The sequence below is a fragment of the Phyllostomus discolor genome, chromosome 2 (assembly GCF_004126475.2).
Source record: "Phyllostomus discolor isolate MPI-MPIP mPhyDis1 chromosome 2, mPhyDis1.pri.v3, whole genome shotgun sequence".
In the NCBI taxonomy this organism is placed as follows: domain Eukaryota; kingdom Metazoa; phylum Chordata; class Mammalia; order Chiroptera; family Phyllostomidae; genus Phyllostomus; species Phyllostomus discolor.
Window position 1 is genome coordinate 118,359,561 of NC_040904.2, and position 24,553 is coordinate 118,384,113.

The 24,553-nt window shown below is 38.2% G+C and overlaps 1 protein-coding gene across 4 annotated transcripts in view; it reads right to left on the reverse strand.

Moving 5' to 3' along the window:
- Positions 1 to 24,553, reverse strand: part of MICU2 (mitochondrial calcium uptake 2) — a 108,811-nt gene that overhangs the window by 28,675 nt on the left and 55,583 nt on the right. For 3 of the 4 annotated variants that reach the window (XM_036018418.1, XM_036018417.1, XM_028532175.2), the window contains exons 3-6: positions 22,723 to 22,754; positions 22,548 to 22,623; positions 6,652 to 6,699; positions 5,727 to 5,809 (exon numbers count right to left, since the gene is read on the reverse strand). In XM_036018418.1, coding sequence (XP_035874311.1) covers positions 5,727 to 5,809; positions 6,652 to 6,699; positions 22,548 to 22,623; positions 22,723 to 22,754 — 239 coding nt within the window. The remainder of the gene's footprint in view (positions 1 to 5,726; positions 5,810 to 6,651; positions 6,700 to 22,547; positions 22,624 to 22,722; positions 22,755 to 24,553) is intronic. The other variant, XM_036018419.1, reaches the window with a different exon arrangement.

Genomic DNA, 24,553 nt, shown 5'->3' on the forward strand with positions numbered 1-24,553 from the left:
ATAACTTCTGGCTGTGAAAACCAGAAGGAATTATGGCTGAGTGAGATGGAGGGCTTCTGGAGTCCCAGGTGTTCCACTTGAAGGGCCCAACGGACTTAGACTCATTCTCTCTGAGCTCCAATGCTGGGGCAACAGTTTGAAAAGTACCAGGGACATATGGGAAGGAAATGAAGTGCTTGGCATCAGAGTAAGGACTGGTAGGGGAGCTTTCTCCCAGACAAAAGTTCTGGCAGAAACCACTGGTCCTTTTCTGAGCCCTCTCCCCACACAGCCAGCAAGTGGGTACCATATCTAAGTTCCCATCAACCTGCTAACATCGTTCACTGTCCTGGTAATTTCCTGAGACACTGTACCACCAAAATTGCGATCCCACTCAAACGATTTCCAGTGGCTTTTCCATTCAAACAGCTTATCCTGGATGGTACTGCAGACTTTTCTAAAATCTCTCAAATGAGCAGCATCTGGCTTCAGCATGTCTTATACCTCTTGCTAAGTGGCCCCAGAACTGGCAGTAATGGCAGTTAGCAATGGTTCACAGCCTGGCGTCTCCCAGGCATTTCTAAGCCCAATACAAGTAGCAGCCATCTACAGAATGCTTTGTAGCTCATGCTGGGAGGCCCTGGGCAGGATACAGATAGTGGTTAACCTTGGCCTGAGCTTCCTGGGAGGCCCCAGAGCTAGTGTACCTACTGGACAACTTTGGAACATGCAGAAGTACCACTTAACCATTTTCAAGAAGTACATATTCAAAGGAGGACTCAGTGGGCACCAGAGCACTGCTGAAGTGAGTCTTGCTCTGTGGGCTGGTTTCTGCACAGCAGGTCCTCCATAATGGTTGCAGCCAGACCTAGTAGAGGATGGGCTAGGGGGTAAATCCCTCTCATTGATGTGGTAAACAAGGCTCAACTATAACAGGAAGGTGAGCCCACATGGAGGCTCATCTGAGTGCCCAGCTATGGTGACGCAGAAGGCTGTGCCCCACAGAACACTTACTATATAAGGCCACCCTACCAACACCAGGAGACATAGCAGCTTTACCTAATACATAGAAATAAGCAAAGGGAGGCTGTCAAAATGAGGAGACAAGAAAAATGCCCCAAATGAAAACAGAAGAAAACTCCATAAAAAGAACTAAACAAAATGGAGAGAAGCAATCTACTGGATGCAAATGAATCTACTGAATGCAGAGTTCAATACACTGTTTATAAGGACACTCAGTGATCTCAAGAGGTAGAGCAGAGGAACTTAGAACTTCAATAAAGAGACAGAAAACACAAAAAATAGAGATAGAAAATATAAAAAAGAACTAGTCAGAAATGAAGAATATAATAACTAAAATAAAGAATACATTACAGGGAATCAACAGTGGAGGAGATGAAGTATAGGGTTAAGTCAGAGATTGGGTAGATAAGGAAGCAGAGAACACCCAATCAGAACAGCAAAAAAAAAAGAATGAAAAAAACAGGGCTAATATAAGGAGCCTCTGGTTCAATTTCAAATATACCAATGTTCTCATCACAGGGGTGTTGGAAGGAAAAGAAGAGCAAGGAATTGAAAACCTATTTGAAAAAATAATGATGGACTACTTCCCTAACCTGATGAAGAAAATAGGCATTCAAGTCCAGGAAGCACAGAGAGTCCCCCCAAAAACATGAACCCAAAGAGGCCCACACCAAGACATATCATAGTTAAAATGCTAAAGGTTAATAACAAAGAGAGAATCTTAAAAGCAGCAAGAGAAAAGCAGTTAGTTACCTACAAGAGAGCTTCCATAGACTGTCAGCTCATTTCTCAAGAGAAACTTTGTAGGCCAGAAGTGACTGGCATGAAATATTCAAAGTGATGAAAAGCAAGGACCTATAACCAATATTACTTGACCCAGCAAGGCTATCATTTAGAATCAAAGACAGAAAAGTTTCCCAGACAAGAAAAAGCTCAAGGAGTTCATCACCAACAAACCAGGATTATAAGCACTGTTAATAGTTTTTCTTTAAGAAGAAGAAAAAAAGATAAAAATATTAATAATAAAATGGCAATAAATACATATCTACCCATTACTTTAATTGCAAATGAATTAAATGCTCCAATCAAAAGACATATGGTGGCTGAATGGATAACAGAACAAGACCCTTACATATGCTGTCTATAACAGACTCACTTCAGATCAAAAGACATACAGAATGAAAGTAAAGAAATGGAAAAAGATATTTTGTGAAAATGGAAACAAAAATAAATGTGTGGTAGCCAATACTTATACCAGACAAAACAGACTTTAAAATAAAAGCTATAACAAAAGACAAAGAAGGACCCAGTAATTCCACTTCTGGGTATTAATCTGAAGAAACTCAAAACACTAAATCAAAAAGACATATACATCTATGTGTTCACTACATTATTTACAATACACAAGTTATGGATGCACCAAAGCGTCCATCAATAGATGAATGAAGAAGTAGCGAGTATATACAATGAAATATGACTCAGTTATTAAAAAAATGAAATCTTGCCATCTGCAACAATATGGATGAACCTCGAGGGTATTATGCTGGGTGAAATAAGTCAGACAAAAAAAGAAAAATGCCATATTTCACCTATATGTGGAATCTAAACAAAATGAATGAACAAGTGGAAGAGAAAGACACTCATAGATACAGAGAACATTTTGAGGTTGCTAGATGGGAGGGGTGTTGGGTGAAAAAGGTGGAGGGATTAAAAGTACAAATTGGTAGTTACGGAAAGTCATGGGATGTAGAAGTACAGCATAGGGAATATGGTCAATGATATTGAAATAACTGTGTATTGTTGGATGGGTGCTAGATTTATTGGGGTTATCAGTTTTTAAGTTATCAAAATATCTAATCACTGTGTTATACACCTGAAACTAATATATTGTATGTTAACTGTAACTGAAAAATAAAAAATTATTTAAAAAATTTCCCAACACCTAAAGTCAATGTCAGTTTCTAAATTTAAATTAATTAAAATAAAATTCTAGTTTCTCAATCACCGCTGTAATTCAAGAGCTCTATAGCCAGATATGGCTGTTGGCTACTTCACTGAACAGCAAAGGAGAGACTCTATCTTACACATAATTTTAACAAGATTTACTGTCCGTCTTCCCAGTACACTGGAGACTGGAAGAAAAAAATAGGTGACTAGAACCGACATACTTTTTTTCTATGAAATACTCTAGCAGATTAAAAAACTGACCCCTAACTGACACATAACCAACAGTTTATATGCAGAGGTATTTTTAATATTGCCATCAACTTTCCTGGAATGAACTGAAATTTACTGGTTGGGTATCCTGGAGTTATGTCTTGGGGAAAATTCATTTAAACATATTTTCAGCCTCTCAAATATTAGCCTTAGCAAATTCCTGGAAAATATGCACCAAATTTATACCTACTGTGGCTTTTCCATTTTCCACTATTTTTCATCAAAATCTAAGTTTTTGTTTTTCTTATCCCTTTCTTTGGGAGGGGGTGTAATAATAATTTTTAAATTGCCTATGAAGCCCTTTCTACTGTATTATCATTAGCTGAAATCATAAAAATAAAACCCAGACTTCCAGACAAGATAGAAGTGTAGGTAGACACACTGTACCTCCTCACACAACCAAAAGAAGGACAACAACATATTTAAAAGGAAAAAACAAGAATCAACAGAAAATTGAACTCTATGGAAGTCTGACAACCAAGGAGTTAAAGAAGAAACATTCATCCAGGCCTGTAGGAGGGGCGAAGATGGGCAGCCAGGTAGAGAGGGCTCCGGGCAAGGTGGCGGCTGACAGACCCGGTGAGGTGGCAGATTGCATACCGGGCAGTTCCACATTTGTGTGCAGATAAACCCAGACAAACAACTGGGGTGTGACACAGACCATGCAACCTAGGGTTCCAGCAAGGGGAAATAAAGCCTCAATTCACTGATTGAAAACACCTGTGGGGGTTGAGGATGCAGCGGGAGAAATTCCCAGCGTCTCAGGAGAGTTCGCTGGAGAGACCCACAGGGTTCTACATAGTACACAAACCCACCCACCTGGGAATCAGCACCAGAAGGGCCAAATTTGACTGTGGGTAGTGAGGGAAGTGACTGAAAACCAGCAGAGAGTGGAGCAAGTGGCACTGTTCCCTCTCAAACCCCTCCCACACGAACAGTGGGACAACACCGCGACATGGGTTGCCCCGCCCTAGTGAACACCTAAGGCTCTGCCCCTTAGTACGTAACAGGTGTGCCCAGACAAAAAAAAAAAAAAATGACCCAAATGAAAGAACAGATCAGAGCCTCAGGAAAAATACAAATAAGTGACAAAGAGATAGCCAACCTATCAGATGAATAGTTCAAAACACTGGTAATCAGGATGCTCACAGAATTGGTTGAATATGGTCACACATTAGATGAAAAAATGAAGGCAATGCTAAATGAAATAAAGGAAAATGTACAGGGAACCAACAGGGACAGGAAGGAAACCAGGACTCTAATCAACAGTGTGGACCAGAAGGAAGAAAGAAACATTAGATGAGAACAGAATGAAGAAACAAGAATTAAAAAAAAAAAAAACAAATGAGAGGCTTAGGAATCTCCCAGACATCTTTAAATGTTCCAACATCTGAATCCTAAGGATGCCAGAAGGAGAAGAGGAAGAGCAAGAAATTGAAAATTTATTTGCACAAATAACAAAGGAGAACTTCCCCTATCTGGCAAAGGAAATAGACTTCCAGGAAGTCCAGGAAGCTCAGAGGGTCCCAAAGAAGTTGGACTTCAAGAGGAACACACCAAGGCACATCATCATTATATTACCCAAGATTAAAGATAAGGAGAGAATCTTAAAAGCAAAAAGAGACAAGTAGACAGTTACCTACAAAGGAGTTCCCATCAGACTGTCAGCTGATTTCTCAAAAGAAACCTTACAGACAAGAAAGGGCTGGAAAGAAGTATCTGAAGTCATGAAAATCAAGGACTTATACCCAAGATTACTCTATCTAGCAGAGCCATCATTTAGAATGGAAGGGCAGATAAAGAGTGCTTCCCAGATAAGGTTAAGTTAAAGGAGTTCATCATCACCAAGCCCTTGTTACATGAAATGTTAAAGGGATTTACCTAAGAAAAAGTAGAAGATCAAAAACACGAACAGTAAAGTGACAGCAAACTCACAGTTATTAACAACCACACCTAAAACTAAAACAAAAGCAAACGAAGCAAGCAACTAGAACAGGAACAGAATCACAGAAATGGAGATCATATGGAGGTTTATCAACAGGGGAGTGGGAGGGGGAGAGAGGGAGAAAAGGTACAGAGAATAAGTAGCATAAATGGTAGATAGAAGACAGGGGGAGGTTAAGAATAGTATAGGAGATGTAGAAGCCAAAGAACTTACATGTATGACCCATGGACATGAACTAAAGCGGGGGGGGAATGTGAGTTGGGAAGGGGTGTGCAGGGTGGAGGGGAATAAAGGGGGGGGAAATGGGACAACTGTAATAGCATAATTAATAAACATATTTAAAAAAATAAAATTAAAATAAAACCCTAAAAAATGTAGATGCTTCAGCTAATTTCATTTTAAAGTCTTATGCTCTGTTCACTTAGTATTTTTAATGTATATAATTGATTTCTTGATATTTGACTTATAAGCAGTGGATATAGTTTTGAATTGTATGAAAATGTAAAATTATCACACAAATTTCTAGGTGTTGATAAACCAAAAATAACTAGAATCTACTTACCTTAAAAAATTCTTTTTTTTCAACCATCTCATCACCATCTGCATCCAGCATTTTAAAAGCAACATGAAACCCAGTATGGGGTTCTACAATCAAGACAAAAATGAATATTTTGAAATGCAAATTAAGTGCATATTTAATAGATTTTCAAATTTGAAATCAGCCATCAGAACCTACATAACTAAGTGCCTAAACACAGAAAAAAATGATCTCTTATGTTAATGATTTTTAAAGGCTGACACATTTCCATGGATGTGCTATTCAGCTATTAAGTGTGCTGCCCTTCAAAGAAACTGTAATTTGAGAACTTTATTTTTTTTTAGCTTTCTTATACTCTTATAAGACCATGGCTATTATCATATTGATTTCCCTTTCTCTTTATTTTCCTTTCTCAGAGTTTTTAAAAAACTTATTTTGAAATAATTTTAGACTTACAGAAATGTTGTAAAGATAGTATGGTGGGTTTCCATATATTCTTCATCCAACTTCCTCTAATACAGCTTCCTCTAATACTTCCCCTGACAACATCTTAATAACCACAGTACCTTTTTCAAAGCTAAGAAATTAATACTGGTATGGCATTTTTAACTTAATTACAGACTTTCTTTTGGTTTCAAGTTTTTCCACCAATGCTCTTTTTCCTATTCTAGGATCAAATACAAAAAACCATGTTGTATTTAGTTGTCTCCCTGTCTCTTCCAAGCTGTAAAAGTTTCTCTATTTCTCCTTGATTTTCATGACATTGACAATGTGAAGAGTACTGGTCAGGAATTCTGTAGACTGTCAATGAGAAGTTTTTAAATATAGAAACTAAGGTACCAATAATATTTACAATGATAAAGACATAAAATACTAAACCTCCAAAACACTGTTTCTTAAGAAGTAGAGAATTCCACATGATAGTTGAGGGAAAAAAGTGGATACTTACTAGTGAGGATTGTAAGCAAGAAGAGATACTCAGTATATGAAATTAATCCTGGAAGACATAAAATAAAAACATTGGAAAATAAGGTTGAGATGGTTCAGAAGTAATCATATACATACAATATGTGGAAAATTCATTAAAAATACATTTTCTCAGAGAGAGAAGATGGTGGTGAGGTATGTGGGAGCAGAGCCCAGTTCTCCCTGTGCCCAGCTGGAACATCTAGCCGATCTTCTGAGGAACAGTGAACAGCCAATGGAACCCCAGCTTATATGAAGTTTGGAGGCCAAAAATTGTAGAGGACATTGGAAAACAGACTTGTAAGGAGATTTCGTTGGGACAGTAAGGTCCCTCTTATCTGAGCAGGAACCTAAGCTGCTGTGGCCCTCAGCTGGGCACCTGCCATGGGATACTTGAAGAAGAGTTAGATCACCAGCTCTCTCCCTTAACAGACCAGGGAGGGCAGCCAGGCACCAGGAGGGACCTGGTTGCTTGAAGTCACTGGGGGGGAATAGAGATGAGTGGGAGACACACAGAGGCTGTGTACACCCGCTGGGGCTGTAGACACCGGGTAGGTCATTATCAGAGAAATTGGGGAGCTGGGTGACCCCTAGAGAAGCAGAAAAGTTGGGCTATTTTGGACTCTGACCCAGATAGTCTCTAGTCTGGTTAGAAAGCTGGGCTGTGTGAAAAGCTGGGCACTTGTTAAGAAAGGCAGGCTTCAACTAGAGGCTTTTACTAAAAACAAATAAGCAAACAAATAAATAAAAATAAAATAAAAAGGCTCATAGCTGGTGATTTGAGCTGTGTGTCAGCACTTGGCTTGGGCTATCACAGGACAGTGGAATCTGGCTGAGGGCCCTCAGGGACTTGGGCAGTTTGCCAGGCAGCTGATTTTTCCTGCTCACCCTACTGCTGATACTGGATGATCCCAGCACCACTTGCCTTACAGCTGATGTGACCCATTGGCCAGAGCTTGATTTGTGCTGCTCGCCCAGAGATTGAGTGGTGCCACATGCCTGGAGCTGCTTGCCTGGCGGTGGGTTCTGGCCGTGGAGGGCTCATAAAGATCAAGGAGGCACACCCCATGGACCTTGGTGCACTGGTGGATTAATGGTGCAAGCCTTGCGCAGATGGACTGTGGGGGCCGGCAGCTCATGGAAGACCTGGGCTGGAGGCTCGGCAACTGTGAATATTGCTGCCCAAACCTGGTCCCCATCCTAGCAAAATCATAGGAAGGGAGAGAAGCAAAGCCCATGCCCCTCTTCCTGTGGCATCCAGGAAGACCAGCAGAACTCGTTCAATGGGTTTAAAGTTAGCAGGAGGCTTATTTTTTTTAATCTTCCTCTTTTATTTTCTTCCCCCAAGCAAGACAATAAGATCTGGAGTTGTGAAAGGTCCAGAGACAGATCCAAAGGGGGAGCACAAGGCTAACCCCACAAACTGAGAAACTGTGACATGTTTCATTTTGCTATCCCATAGAATCAGCATTTTCTTTATTTGTATTATTAGTATTTTTTCATTATTTCTACTTTTGCTCACAATCCTCCTCCCCTCTAACAAGAGCCTTATCTCTCTTTCACCTTTATAAAAAGTGGCTAGTTGGGTGAAATATCACAGTTAATGCTATACTTATCCAAAGAATCTCCTATCTCTTCTCTACTTGCTGGTACTTTAAATCCCATAGAATACTCTCCTGCTGTCTTAATCCATTATACCTACCCCTTGCCACTGATCCCATGAAAGAATAGGTGGGAGCTGTGAATATCAGTATACCCGCTGGGGGAGAGACTGCACCAACAAAGGAACCACCAAAGAGTAAAAACCCAAGCACAACAAGAGAGTCCAAACAAACACAAGAAAGGGCAAACCTAGAGCATCCAGACAAGGAGATCAAAGAGACCACACCACTGAACCCCACAGAATTCCTACCACAGAAGTTCACTGTACAAAGAGAGCTAGCAAAGTGAAACATCAGGAAGGGCAGAAACAAACAAAAAGAGTCACCTAAAATGGGGAGACAAAAAAAGAACCTGCAATCAAAAGGAATGGAAGACTCCCAACTAAAAGAGCTAAATGAAATGGAGGTAAGCAAAATATCAGGTACAGAATTCAAAATAATGGTTATAAAGATGCTCAAGGAACACACAGGCAACTATAAGGAAATGAGTGAGAACTACAACCGTATGAAGAAGGAAACAAAATTTCATTTCAAAAGAAGAAATGAAGAATACAATTTCTGAAATAAAAAACACTAGAAGGAATTACAAGCAGGCGGGATGAAGACGAGGACTAAATTAATGAGCTGAAAGACAAGGTGGAAAGAAACACCAGGTAGAGCAGCTGCATGAAAAAAGACTAAAAAATATGAAGATGGCTTAAGGGAAATCCAAGATAACATGAAATGCAAAAACATGCAGATCATAGCAGTACCAAAAGGAGACAAAAGGAACAAAGGATAGAAACCCTGTTGGAAAAAATAACGACAGAAAACTTTTTGAACCGGGAGAGGGGAAAACCATGCAAGTTCAGGAAGTGCAGAGAGTCCCATCAAGATGAACCCAAAGAGACCAACTCCAAGACATACCGTATTAAAATGCCAAGTATTAAAGACAAAGAGAGAATCTTAAAAGCAGAATGGGAGAAACAAGAAGTAACACACAAAGGGCCCTGATAAGGCTAGCAGCTGTTTTCTCAACAGAAACACTACAAGCCAGAAAACAACAGCAAGAAGTATTCCAAGTAATGAAAAACAAAGGCCTGCAACCAAGATTATTCTATACAGCAAGGCTCTCAATTGAAATGGAAGGCAAAATAAGGGGCCTCCCAGACAAAACAAGCCTCAAAGAATACTCCTCCAAACCAGCTCTGCAAGAGTTACTAAAGGGTCTGCTTTAAGAAAAGGAAGAAAAAGAGTGAGAGGCAGAGGAACACAGGTACAAAGGAAGTAAAATGGCAACAAATAAGTACCTATCAATAATAACCTTAAACATAAATGTATGTTTAAACATAAATGGATTAAATATTCCAATCAAAACACACAGAATAGCTGAATGGATAAGAAAACATGACCCACACATATGCTGCCTACAAGAGACCCATCTCAGAACAAAAGACCTACACAGACTGAAGGTGAAGGGCTGGAAAAAAATATTCCAGGCAAATGCACAGGAAAAAAAAGCCGGGGTAACAATACTCGTATCACGACAAAATAGACTCCAAAACAAGGGTTATAAAAAGAGAAGGTCACTTCATAATACTCAAGGGAAGAATCCATCAAAGAAGACATAAACATTGTAAATATATATGCACCCAACATAGGAGCAACCAAACACATTAGGAAAATCTTGGAGGACTTCAAGAAAGATATTGACAGCAACACAATTATAGTGAGGGATTTTAACATCTCACTGTCAAAAATGGATAGATCTTCCAGACAAAATATCAACAAAGATATTGTGGCACTGAACAATATCCTAGATCAAATGGACTTAATAGATACATAGAACCTTTTATCCCAAAGGAAAAAAATACACATTCTTTTCAAATGCACATGGAACATTTTCAAAGACAGACCATATGATAGGACACAAAACAAGCCTCAACAAATTCAAGATAACTGAAATCATATCAAGAATTTTCTCTGGCCACAAGGGATTAAAACTAGAAACCAACCTCAAGGAAAAAGCTCAAAAACACTCAAACTCATGGAGATTGAATAGCATGCTATTAAACAATGAATGGGTCAAGAATGAGATCAAGGAAGAAATAAAAAAGTTTCTGGAGACAAAGAAAATGAACTCACAACAATCCAGAACTTATGGGATACAGCAAAGCCAGTCCTGAGAGGGAATTTCATAGCAATAGAGACCTACTTAAAAAAGATAGAAACATTTCAAATAAATGACCTAGCCCTATACCTATAAGAACTGGAGGAACAACAAAGACAGCCGAGAGTAAGTAGAAGGAAGGAAATAACCAAGATCAGAGCAGAATTAAACGACACAGGGACTAAAAGCACAATCCTAATGATCAATAAATCCAGGAGGTGGTTCCTTGAAAAGATGAGAAAATTGACAAGCCTTAAAGCAGACTCATCAGGAAAAAAAGACCACACAAATAAACATACTCAGAAATGAAAGAGGAAAGATTACAACCGATACCATAGAAATACAAAGGATTGTAAGAAATTACAACGAAGAACTATATGCCAATAAATTTGAAAACCTAGGTGAAGTGGACAAATTTCTAAAAAAACATAATCTTCCAAAATTGAATGAAGGAGAAGCAGAAAGCCTGGACAGACTAGTAACTACTGATGAAAATAAAGCAATAATTAAAAAACTCCCGACACACAAAGAGTATGAACTAGATGGTTTCCCAGGACAATTCTAGAAAGCATTTAAGGGAGAGCTAACCCCTTTTCTTCAGAGTATGCCAAAAAAAATCCAAGAAGACAGAAGACTCCCAAACTCTTTTTATGAAGCCAGCATCATCCTGATCCCAAACCCGGATAAAGACACAACAAAGAAAGAAAACTTCAGGCCAATATTGCTGATGAACATAGATGCTAAGTACCTCAACAAAATGTTGGCAAACTGTACCCATCAATACATTAAAAGGATCATACAGCAAAATCAAGTGTGATTCATCCCACGGATGTAAGGATGGTAAAATATTCTCAAATCAATAAACATAATACATCACATAAACAAAAGACAAAAATCACATGATCATATTAATAGATGCGGAAAAAGCATGTGATAAGGTACGGCACCCACTTATGATTAAAACACTCAGCAAAGTGGGAACAGAGGGAGCATTCCTCAACATAATAAAGGCCATATAAGAGACCTACAGCCAACATCATGCTCACTGGGCAAAAACTAAAAGCTTTCCCACTAAGATCAGGAAGAAGACAAGGAGGTCTGCTTTCACTACTCCTATTCAACATAATATTGGAAGTCCTAGACACAGCAATCAGACAAGAAAATGAAATAAATGCATCCAAATTGGAAAGGAGGAAGCAAAACTGTCATTTTTTGCAGACAACATGATATTGTACATAGAAAATCCTGTAAATTCCACCCAAAACTGCTTGACCTAATAAGTGAATTTCGCAAAGCAGCAAGATACAAAGTCAATATTCAGAAATCAAAGGCATTTGTGTACACCAACATTGAAATATCAGAAACAGGTATCAGGAAAAATTTTATTTGACATAGCAAAAGAAAAATAAAGTACCTGAATAAACTAAACCAAGGAGGTAAAAGGCCTGTATGCAGAAAACTACAAACACTAAAGAAAGAAATTAAGGAAGACACAAACAAATGGAAGCCTGTACCATATTCATGGATTGGAAGAATTAACATAATCAAAATGTCCATAGTACCCAAAGAAATGTATATATTCAACACAATCCCTATTAAAGTACCAATGATGTATTTCACAGATATAGAAAAAAAATTGCAAAAATTAAATGGAACCATAAATGACCCCAAATAGCTGAAGCAATTTTGAGAACGAAGAACAAAGTAGGAGGGATCACAATAGCTGATATCAAACTGTATTACAAGGCTGCTGTAATCAAAGCAGCCTGGTACTGGCATAAGAATAGACACACAGACCAATGGAACAGTATAGAGAGCCCAGAAATAAACCCAAGTCTCTATGGCCAATCAATATTCGACAAAGAGGGCAGAAGCATAAAATGGAGTAAAAACAGCCTCTTCAACAAATGGTGTTGGGAGATCTGAACAGCTACAAGCCAAAAATGGAACTTGATCACCAACTTACACCATACACAAAAGTAAATTCAAGGTGGATAAAAGAATTAAATATAAACCATGACACCATAAAAGTCCTGAAGGAGAACATAGGCAGGAAAATCTCAGATATTCCACGCAGCAATATTTTCACCAATATGTCCTCTAGAGCAAGGGACCTAAAGGAAACAATAAATAAATGGGATCTCATCAAAATGAAAAGCTCCTGCATGGCTAAAGAAAACAGCATTAAAATGAAAAGAGAATCAACAGTATGGGAAAACATATTTGCCAATGATGCCCTGGACAAGCGTTTGATTTCCAAAATACATAAAGAACTCACACGAGTCCACTCCAGGAAGACAAATAACCGAACAAAAAAATGGGCAAAAGAACTCAATAGACACTTCTCCAAGGAGGACATACAGAGGGCCCAGAGACATATGAAAAGATGCTCAGCATCGCTAGCCATCAGAGAGATGCAAATTAAAACCACAATGTGATACCACTTCACACATGTGAGAATGACAATCATAAAGAAGGCAACAAACAAGTGTTGGAGAGGATGTGAAGAAAAGGAAACTCTAGTGCACTCTTGGTGGGATTGCACACTGGCACAGCCACTATAGAAAATAGTAAGGAATTTCCTCAGAAATCTAAAAATGGAACTGCCTTTTGACCAGGTAATTCCACTGCTGGGATTATATCCTAAGAACCCTGAAACACCTATCCATAAGAAGCTATGCACCCCAATGTGCATAGCAGCACAATTTACCAAGTGCTGGAAGCAACATTAGTACCCATCAGTAAATGAATGGATTAAAACACTATTGTATATCTACATGATGGACTACTATGCAGCAGAAAGAAAGAAGGAGACCTACCCCTTTTGACAACATGGATGGAACTGGAGAGCATTATGCTAAGTGAAATAAGCCAGGCAGTGAAAGACCAATACCATACGATGTCACCTTTAAGTGTAACCTAATCAACACAACAAACAAGCAAGCAAAATCTAACCAGAGACATTGAAATTAAGAACAATCTGACAGTAATCAGAGGGGAGATGGGAGGGGATAATGGGGAAAAGGGTGAAGGGTTTTCAGGAACAAGTATAAAGAACACATGGACAAAACCAAGCGGCGTAGAATCAGGGGAGGTAGGTGGGGATGGCTGGGGCAGGGGCAGAGGTGGGGAGAAAAGGCAGAAAAGTGTACTTGAACAATAAAATTTAAAAAAATGAAAAAAAAAACCCACACCCCAGATTTTCACGTTAAGTTACATCCCACACCCCAGATTTTCACTTTAAGTTACATCTGTTTGGTACTGTGGAAACTTCTTTAATAGAGCTAAGTACAGTACTATCACTTAAAAAAAGGTACTAGGTTTTATCAGATTATTATTACTAGTAAAAAGGGGATAATGGATGCTGGTTAGGCAACAACTTGTATCCACTAGACGTTTTATATGCATGGCACTCTATGTAATTTCTGTTTAAATTTTACTATTCATAACATCTCAAGTAAAGCAAAATTACAAATTTAGTAGAATAACAGATTTGGACACACAAGGGTCAAACTGTATTATTTAAAGTGAAATAATTAAATCCCTGCTGCATACTGAGTTTTCTTTGGGCAAACACTCCTTCCCCACTCTCCAACATGTGGTTTGGGTGGGATGGTGTCTCCATGATGTCTCCCTTTCGAGTCATAGGTTTATTGGTGTAGGCAGTCACGGTGCTCTGCAGAGTTGGTGCTAGGATGGCACAGGGCTGACCATGCTAATTAACAGTTTGTGTTCGTCTTACTGCTGGGGCTTGTTCAGGGATGAGCTGTGACCTGCTCTAAGTTAAGCAGAGTGGGATTCCTACAGAGAAGACCGGGCCATACAATTCATCTTTCCCCCTGGGCTTTGATGATGCGAGAATGTTTCACTTAGGATGTGAGATCATGGACAGAGTCTGGGAACTGCTAGAGATCAGTGTTCAGAGTTTAAGAACCAAGACATTCTTTAACTGGCAGGTGTGAAGGAAGGACACAGGTGATGCCTGAGCCCTGAATTAAGCTGTGCATCACTGAAGCTAGCTGTTTGGTCACAGAATCAGCATCCTTTCCTGATCAAGTAAATGGTGTCAGATGTTATGTGCCTGCCATGAAAAGAATTACTATAAACAGAAAACATATCTTATAAATCACAGCTTCTTGATAAGCTAAAAAGAATTTCTCTCTGGATCATAAGCTACACAAAACACTTTATCATGGAAAACGTCAACTATATACAAACATAGCTAATAATAATATGAGTAATTATATATATCAGATTCAATTACCTGATTATATCAATCATCAATTCATGGAGGATCTTGTTTTACCTGTATGTCTTCACCCCCTTTCCTCACCTCCTACTGGATTAATTTCGAACAAAGCCCACAGATGATATTATTTCACAGTGGGAAATTCAAGCTGTATCTTTTTTTTTAGATTTTATTATTATTATTTATTTTTTTAGAGAGGGAAGGGAGGGAGAAAGAGAGAGAGAGAAAAACATCAATGTGCGGTTGCTGGAGGTCATGGCCTGCAACCTAGGTATGTACCCTGACTGGGAATCAAACCTGCAACACTTTGGTTCACAGCCCAAATTCAATCCACTGAGCTATGCCAGCCAGGGGAGGCTGTATCTTTAAAAAGACTATCCCCTTTTCACAAATATATCTACCACATCTAAAATATTAATGATAATTCCTTAATATCATCAAATTAAAATCAATGTTACAAACATCTGTTTCAGAAAAAAAATTGTATTTTATTGATTACGCTATTACAGTTGTCCTGATTTTTCTCCCTTTGCCCCGCTCCACCCAGCACACCCCACTCCCTCAGACAATCACCCCACCATTATTCATGTCTATGGTTCATTCATGTGAGTTTTTTTGCTACTCTATTTCCTATACTGTACTTTCCATCCTCATGGCTATTCTGTAACCATCTATTTGTACTTCTTAATTCCCTCACCGCTTCATCCATTCTCCCCCATCTACCTCCTATCTGGCAACCTTCTGGTAACTTCTTTGCTCTTGCTTTTCAGAGGCTCTGTCTTTAATTTTGGCCTTTTAATAATGATGTGTCTTGGATTGGGCCTCTTTGCACCCATCATAATTGGGCTTCGGTGCTTCCTGGAATTGCATGTCTATTTCTTTTACCAAATTAGAGAAGTGTGCTTTCACTATTTTTTTCAGATAGATTTCCAATTTCTTGCTCTTTCTCTTCTCCTTCTGGCACCCCTATGAGGCAAATGTTGGACCTCTTAAAGTTTCCCCAGAGGCTGTTTATACTATTCTTACTTTTTTTTTTTGTATTCTTTTTTCTTCTTGTGGTTCTGCATGGTTATTTTTTGCTTCCTTATGTTCCAAATCATAGATTTGATTCTTCACTTCATCCACTTACTGTTGTTTCCCTATAAATTGTTCTTTATTAAATTATTGTATCCTTCATTTCTGACTGGGTCTTTTTATGCTGGTGAGTCCTCACTAACTTCCTTGACCATCCTTACAAGCAGTGTTTCAAACTCTCCATCTGATAGATTGCTTATCTTCGTTACGTTCACCTCTTTCTGGAGTGTTAATCTATCTGTTCTTTCATTTGGGCCATCTTTGTCTTATTTTGGCAGCCTCCCTGTGTTTGTCTCTCTGTATTAAGGTAGAGCTGCTTTGACTGTGTCTTGGTAGTGTGGCCTAATGTAGAAGGTGTCCTATAGGGTCCAGTGACATAGCCTCCCCTATCACCCAAGCTGGGTACTTGAGATGTGCCCTGAGGGCTGAGTACACCCTCCTGTTGTAGAGGACTTTTTGTAGCTGTTGGCAGACCATTGGGATGGATTTCCCCAGGCCAGTCAGCTGCAAGGACTGGTTGTGACCACTGACCACCAACCTCCACTCTCCATGGAGGATCGGCTCTGCAGGTGCAGGGTGGTAGTGTTCCCATGTAGTCTATAGCTATCTACTGTGTGTTGGCCCTGGGGCTCCCCCCAGTAGTGCAGCCCCTGTGTTTTGCCAGGGGCACCTGGCTTGAGCTGTAAAACAATCCGAGATGGATACTACTTCTGCTGGGCTTGGAGATTCCCAGGTGAAGCCAAACTGTGACTCTAATCTGGCTGCTGTAAGGGCTCAATGAAGGCCATTGTTGCTTGTTTGATAGGATTTAGGAACCAAGACCAGCCATTGTTTTGGAAAAGCAGCTTGGGTGGGAGTGTAAATTAGGTGGGTTAGAGCCTCTGTGGATCTCCAAGGTGGTTCACACAGTTAGCCAGGTTGATAGAGTCTCAGGTATGGCACCAGTCTACTGGCTCTCTTGGGGGAAGGCTCAGTAGAGGGACAATGGCCTCTGCTTGCCCTGATGTGAGATACTTGTCTCTCCCTGTATACTACTGGTGCCCTTCAAGTTGCCACCCTGGTGCTGGAGCTCAGAAGGAGCTAGTCTGAGTAGATGAGTCTGTGTGTGGGTTCCCCAAAAGGAACTGCTTAGGGCTCCAGCAGCCTCTTCCACTGACTCAGTCTCCACTGGCCTTCGTAGCTAGACATTGTGAGGACTTACCTTCCTGGCACTAGAATCCTGAGCTAGGTGGGAGACCTGGTGTGGATCTGGGACTCCTCACTCCCTAGATAGCCCTCCTGAACTTTTATCTAAGTGGGTGTAGGGCCAGTGCATTCTCCATCCACGTCCCTCCTACCAGTCCGGATAGATGTGGTTTCTTCAGTTACATTAATTGTCAGACGTCTATTCAACACAATTTCATAGTTGTCAGACCTTTCATTTAACTTGATTTCTGATGTTCCTGAGTGATGGTTGTTCTATATTTTAGTTGTTATTTTGATGTGGTTGTGCAAAGAGGCGAATCATGTCTGCCTATGCCGCCTTCTTGATCAGAAGCCCAGAGAAAATGTTTTTAAGTGTGCTCAAATCAGAATTCAAAGAAAGTTCTTGCATTGCATTTGGTTGACAGGTCTTGTCACTTTTTTTGTGGTAAAATATACACAACATTTACCATTTTGGACTTTTTTAAAAAAGGTTTTATTGATTTATTTTTAGAAAGAGGGTTTTAGAAAGATGAGAGAAACATCAATGTGTGGTTACCTCTTGCATACCACCTACTGGGGAGCTGGCCTACAACCCAGGCATGTGACCCGACTGGGAATGGAACCAACAACCTTTGGTTTGCAGGCCCATGCTCAATCCACGTGGCTACACCAGTCAGGTCTGTCATTTTTAAATGTATAGTCCAGGCATTAAGTAAGTTCACATTGTTTTGTAACCATTATCGTCAGGATGTTTTCATCATCATAAACAGAAACCCCATAAACATGAATTCCCCATTCTTTTCTGCTCCCAACCCCTGTAACCTCTAATCCAGTGATTTCCAATCTTTTTCATGTCATGACACATATGAACTAATTACTAAAATTTGGTGACACACCAAAAAATATATTTTTTAATGACGTGACAAAAACATAGGTATAATTTTGATTCACTCACACTGGATGACTATTGGGTTGGCTGTTGTCATTTTTTTTACCTGATAATGGAAGGGAAAAGAGGTCAGTGCCCCTGACTAAATAGTCAGGTATTGCATGTTTTAAAAATTCGAGGAGCACACCTGTGTGTTTGTTGTAGCATACCAGTTGAAAATCGCTGGTCTAGTCTATATTCTGTCTCTGTTTTAGGGACCACATATACATGGAATCATACAGTGTGTCCCTTCCTGACTGGCTTTATGCCCTTAGCATAATGTCTCTAAGACTTTTCCATATTGTAGCATTTATTGGAATTTTATTCCTTTTTAATTTGGAATAATATTCCGTTTTATGGATAGACCACAGTTCATTTATCTATCATCTGTTTCCACCTTTTAGCTACTGTGACTAATGCTGCTTATAATGGTGTAATAATATAACAGCTGTTTGAATCTCTTTTTTTTTTAATCCTTACCCAAAGACATTCTTTCATTGCTTCTGGAGAGGAAGGAAGAAGTTGAGGAAGAGACATATCAATTAGTTGCATTCTCATATGTACCCTGACTGGAGATCAAACCCACAACCTGGGTGAGTGCCCTGATCAGGAATTGAACTCACAACCTTTTGGTTTACAAGACGACAATCCAACCAACTGAGACATACTGGCCAGAGCCTGAGTCTCTGCTTTTAATTTTTTTTGGGTATATATTTAAAGTGGAATTGCTGGATCAAATGGTAATATTATGTTTAATGTTTTGAGGAACATCCATACTATTTCCCACAGTGGCCATACCATTTTACATCCCTACTATCAATGTGAAAGTATTACAATTTGTCTACATCCTTGCCAATAATTAATTTCTTTTTATCCCCCTGATAGTAATGGGTGTGAAGTGGCATCTCACTGCGGTTTTGATTTGCATTTCCCTAATAGTCATGCTGAGGATCTTTTCATGTGAGAATTAGCTATTTGTATATCTTTGGAGAAATATCTATTCCAGCTTCCCCACTTCTAAATTAATTTTTTATTGTTGAGTTGTAGTTCTTTACATATCCTTGATATTAGCCCCCTATATATAATCTGCAAATATTTTCTCCCATCCAGTGGGTTGCCTTTTCACTATTGATAGTGTACTTGATTCACGACTTTTTCGTTCCTTATGTCTTAAATCTCTTTTGATATATAGGTTCTCCCTTCTCTTTTTTCCTCCTTTCAATTAATTTGTTGAAGAAACCTAGTTATTTTATTATAGCCTAGAAAATTTTGATGATTGCATCTTCTTGGTGTCATTTTATGTTCCTCTAACTTCTACATTTTTTAATGTAGTACTTAGACTACATTAGATGTAGGTACTTAGATCCAGAGCTGTGCTCAGATGTGGGGATCGAACCCACAAACTAGGTATGTATCCTGAATGGGGATTGAACCTGCAACCTTTTGGTGTATGGGATAAGGCTCCAACCAACTGAGCCACCCAGCCAGGGCTACGGCAAAAATTAATAGATGTTGCTGTGTATACCAGGAGGCTGAAATGCAAATGTTTATAGGGAATGCTATATATCACTGAGAGATATTGATAGTAAGAGGTATAGGACTTCAGGAAAATGTGAAATTATTTCCCAAATTTGGATGATCAGAAGCATAATTTTTACCCATCCTTTAGATGGGTGAAAATTTTAAGTAAGCAGGTATAAGTGGGAAAGCCATGTAAGATAAATAAAGATTAATATAAAAATTAAAAAGAGAGCCCTGGCCTCTGTGGCTTAGTTGCTTGGAGTGTTGTCCCATGGATTAAAAGGTTGTGGGTTTGATTCTGGTTAGGGCACATGGATGGGTTGCAAATTTGGCCCCTGGTCAGGCATGTACAGGTGGTGGACAATCGATATTTCTCTCTCATGTCAATGTTTCTCTGAAACTCTCTCTTTCAGAGCAATGAATAAAGTGTCCTTGCATGATAATTAAAATTAAAAAAGTTAAAAATTAAAAAGAGATTGTTGGAAGAACAGTGGGAAGTAAAGTTAATGTGGTAGTACAGAAAGAAGTGATAGAGAAGTGATGGCAGAGGAGTAAGACCACACCCAAATGGCTCCCAATCCCGTAAAGCAGAGATGTGGGACCACAGTCATTCAGAGCAAGGCAGGTAAGGATTTTACATCTAGGCTTTCTGTGTTTTAGCTGTAACTAACTTCAGGTATATTTTAAATGTTCTTAATGACTTACTTTTTTTTTTTTTGCATCACCAACTTTTCTGCTGTTTTTATATTTTTGGGGTAGGAGTACTTCTCTTTCATAAAAAAGCCTATAGTAAGTCTTCAGATTTTTTTTTTAAAACATTCAGTGTTCATGTGAAGGCACTCCAATATTAATAGCTGAAGGAACAAAGTATTTCATCCCTTGACTATCACAAAAAAGTCAACAGTTTTTTTCTAATTTTCAAAGGAATATGGCAATGTGAAGAAATGGCCAATTGTTAGATTGAACTGGGCTTGGTGCCAAAAAAAGACCTCATGATTCCTTTCTCTAGATATAAGTCCATGTCTTTTACACAGGGGAGCTGTTTATAAAAGAAAATTTTCATCCTTCTTTGAAATACTGATGTAAATAAAAAACTTGTGTGGGAGGAACTCCATCCCACAGAATTCCTCCCGTCTACCATGGATGAGAAATAAGTCATCCTGGACACAATCTTGCTGTTCCGGTGGGAAAGGGGGTGGTGATTCCCTCTAGTGGAGAATGCCTTAAGCCCTTCTCCAAAATGGCTTTTATTAGTAATGGTACATGTAGATATATACAGTATACATGCATAGCTCATCAGTCAATGTCAAAAAGCTATAGTCACACAAAAACAGGTATTATCTATAGATAAGAATCGAAGGAACACAGAAATTTGTCATAGGTCAGGGTCTGTTAGTCATACTGATGCCAGATGGTCTTTGAGATGTGTTTTATGAGATAAGGAGTTTACTCCTTATGCCTTGAACTTAAAACATCCAGTTTATATCAACAGAGCCATACAAAGCAAAGCAGAGCAAACTTCAAAGGATGCAATGTATTTATCAGGCCTGATTCCCACGGGAACCCTCAGTGTTAAGAGTTGGGTCACGTCTGTGACCTGTGTTACCTGGTTTACCAGGGAGACTTACTATAGCCCCTTTCAGAGCCTGGTCTCGTGGGGCTGCATTCTCTGAAACCACATAGAGTGTTCCCCAACAAGCTTGAATAAACACAGTTGAGGCAGTATGAAAATAGCATCCTACACTCTCAAGATAGATCATAGACAAGATATTTGTACAAGAGCATTCTAGGCATCTGCCCTCTGAAAATACTTTCCAAAAAAACCTGACACTTCAGAATATTTAGAGGAGAAATAATTTAATACATACTTGTTACATCTAATTATAAAACAAATGCTACTAAATGGCAATGTTTAAAAACTGCAGGTGAAATAGAGAAATATTTCAAATAATTATATTTAAAAATTTGTTAAAAAATCTTTAGGAGCCACCTGAAGAGATGATTAAATTCTCTTACTATGCTTCCGTGGAAATATTTAAAAATTGGAGTCATTGTAAAATATGACTTGCCACTGAATTTTGAGAACCCCATTTCCCAAAGAGAAATTATCACATCTGTCATAAAAGTATATTTATATCTTAAAACACGTCTTATAACTTATAGTCAGTACATTTAAACAAAATATTTACTTATTTATTTAGAGAGAGGGGAAAGGAGGGAGAAAGAGAGGGAGAGAAACATCGATGTGAGAGAGCAACATTGATTGAATCCTTAGTTGTCTGCCTCTCACATGCACCCTCACCTGGGACTGAACCCAGAACCTAGGCATGTGCACTGTCCAGGTACTGAACATGCGACCTCTTGCTTTGTGGGACACCACCCAACCTATTGAGCCATACCAATCAGGACTATATTTAGTATGTTTTTGAGGGTGGTATTACACTGAGAATTCTGCTTGGGTTTAAAAAACACAAAATAATTATGACTTACAATTTCCTTTTTTATAATGCATGGTGGGTAAATTTTTTTTATTTCAAGAATATAATATACCTGGCTGGCATAGCTCAGTGGATTGAGTGAGGGCTGCGAACCAAAGTGTCGCAGGTTCCATTCCCAGTCAGGGTACACGCCTGGGTTGCAGGCCATGACCCCCAGCAACCACACATTGATGTTTCTCTCTCTCTCTTTCTCCCTCCCTTCCCTCTCTAAAAAATTAATAAATAAAATCTTAAAAAAAAAGAATATAATATAGTACCATTAGCTAGTTATATGAGATCGTGGAAATGTTGGTAATTCTTTTATGTAGATTCTGTGAGGCCTTCTCGTTACATCAGATAGTCTGTCTGCCTTATTCCTCTATCCTGGCCTTAATGAAAATTGATGCTTGAATAATTTATCTGTAATTGCTAAGAGTTTGACAAAGTTATTTCTTATTTAATGAGTATTTTATTATGACTTAAAACATATATTAAATAACGTGGTGTTGTAACATTCTCTATGTATAGTCTCTACTGTATATTCTCTAACACACAGCTGCAAACCTCATACCATAATTTATTAATACTTTGGTTAATTAAAACACTTAAGAAGAAACTTAACAAATCACAATTACCTTTATCACCAAGGTCTCTAAAAAAGGTTGATCCACAATGAGTTCTTTGGATTGCTGCCAGTACATCCTCGATATCCTTTGAATATACACATATTAAAATATTTTAATTTAATTTATAAAAGTTCATTTTCTATCATAAGGAAAATTTAGAAAAAGAACCCCACACATTGCTTACCTTTTTTGTCAGCTTCTTGACTGAAGTTTTACCTAAAGCAAAGAAAAACATTACTTACTACCTACATTCCTTGGTCAAACTTGACTTCCATTAAGAAAGAAATCATTTAAAAGACACAACAAACAATCAAATATTTATTTAAAAAAAGTTTGGCAATTTTAGCTAAAATTTTTAAATGAAAATTATGAGCCAGAGAATTCTATATCTGAACAAAAAGACACTGCAGGTTCTTCCTAATACCTGTTTTCAATTTCATTCACCCCATCTCAGACACATGAAGTACAGTTTGCATACAATATCCTATTAATTTCAAGTGTGCCTCATAGTGATTTGACACTTATATACATCACAAGTGATCACCACTATTAGTTATCTTCTGTCACCATACAAAGTTTTTATAATATTATTAACCACATTCCTTATGCTCTATTTTACATAACTTTTGCCTCCTAATCCCCTTCACTTATTTTGGGTGCCCCTTAACCTCCCCCCTCTGGAAACCACCAGTTTGTTTCCTGTATCTATGAATTTGTTTCTGTTTTGTTTTGTTTTAGATTCCACATATAAGTGAAATCATACATTTGTCTTTGTCTTATTTCACACAGCATAACACCTTTCAGGTCCATCCACTGACATGAAATCTTGTAAGTATCTTTACCTTAGTTGTCTGCATCATAAATTCTTGCCAAATACGGTTTTGTTTACATAATTATTAAAAGTCTGTGTCTTTGTGCTTTACTGATTAAAAAATACAGCTTCATGTTTTAGAAAGCTATCTTTTTGAACCCTGAAAAGTTCTCTTAAGCTTAGAACTCTAGTTAAATTTAAAAGGTTAGTTAACATGACTGTGCACTCTAAGATGATGTCACTTTTAATACTTTTCTACTGGATTTAAATTCTTTCAGGTTTCAGCCATTTTCTCTACTGATTACATTACTTTCCTCTTACCCACTGTAATTCTAAAGCTATCACATTGTTTCTTTTGTTGGAACTTATTCTGATAGTGTCTGCCATTTTACACAACTAGAACAATGCTGGAAAAGGTCTTGTTTTGTTTTTTATATAAGCCATGTGCATCACAAACTTCCAATTGCTCTCAAAACATCTGTGAAGTTCCTTCAGTACACTGAAATTCATGTGACAAGTTAAAAAAATGAATATTTTCATATTAAGCCTTTTCTGTAGTTTGGATGCTTAATTAGGACTATAAACCTAGTGGGGATAAATTCTATTATTTGATGCTATAAACTGTCAAGATTTTATTTTTGTATTATTAATCATAATATTGTGAATATAATAATTTTTAGAAACATTTATGAACATGTTTGTAAACTTAGGTACTCCAGTTTGGGCTTTTATTCTTTGATACATTATTCCATGTCACCAAATGACAAAGAACCCTAGACTATACTGTTAAATACTATCTTATGAGATCATCACATAGAAAAACCTTACCAATTATTTTACAAATCTAAGAGTCCCTGTGAATGTGTATGTTGAATTGTAGTAATATGATGTTGATACAAACCCCAGAAAACTGTGTAGTACATGTTTTTCTATCTTTGCATATTCTTCTAACTTAAAAAAAGGAACAATGATTCACATGCTTTATACCAATTTTCTTAAAGTTGTGTAACAAATTATTCATTACCATATGCACTTTCATTTTTAGACATTTAAGGTTAGTCTTATCAGTTTTTTTAAAGAAAAACTGATCCTTGTTCCTAATGGAAGAAGTGTTCTAGGAAGTAAAACTGACACCTAGAAGGTAACATCTTGAGATGACAGTATGGATGATTTCTGAGAAATGAGATAATTTCTAAGGGATCTT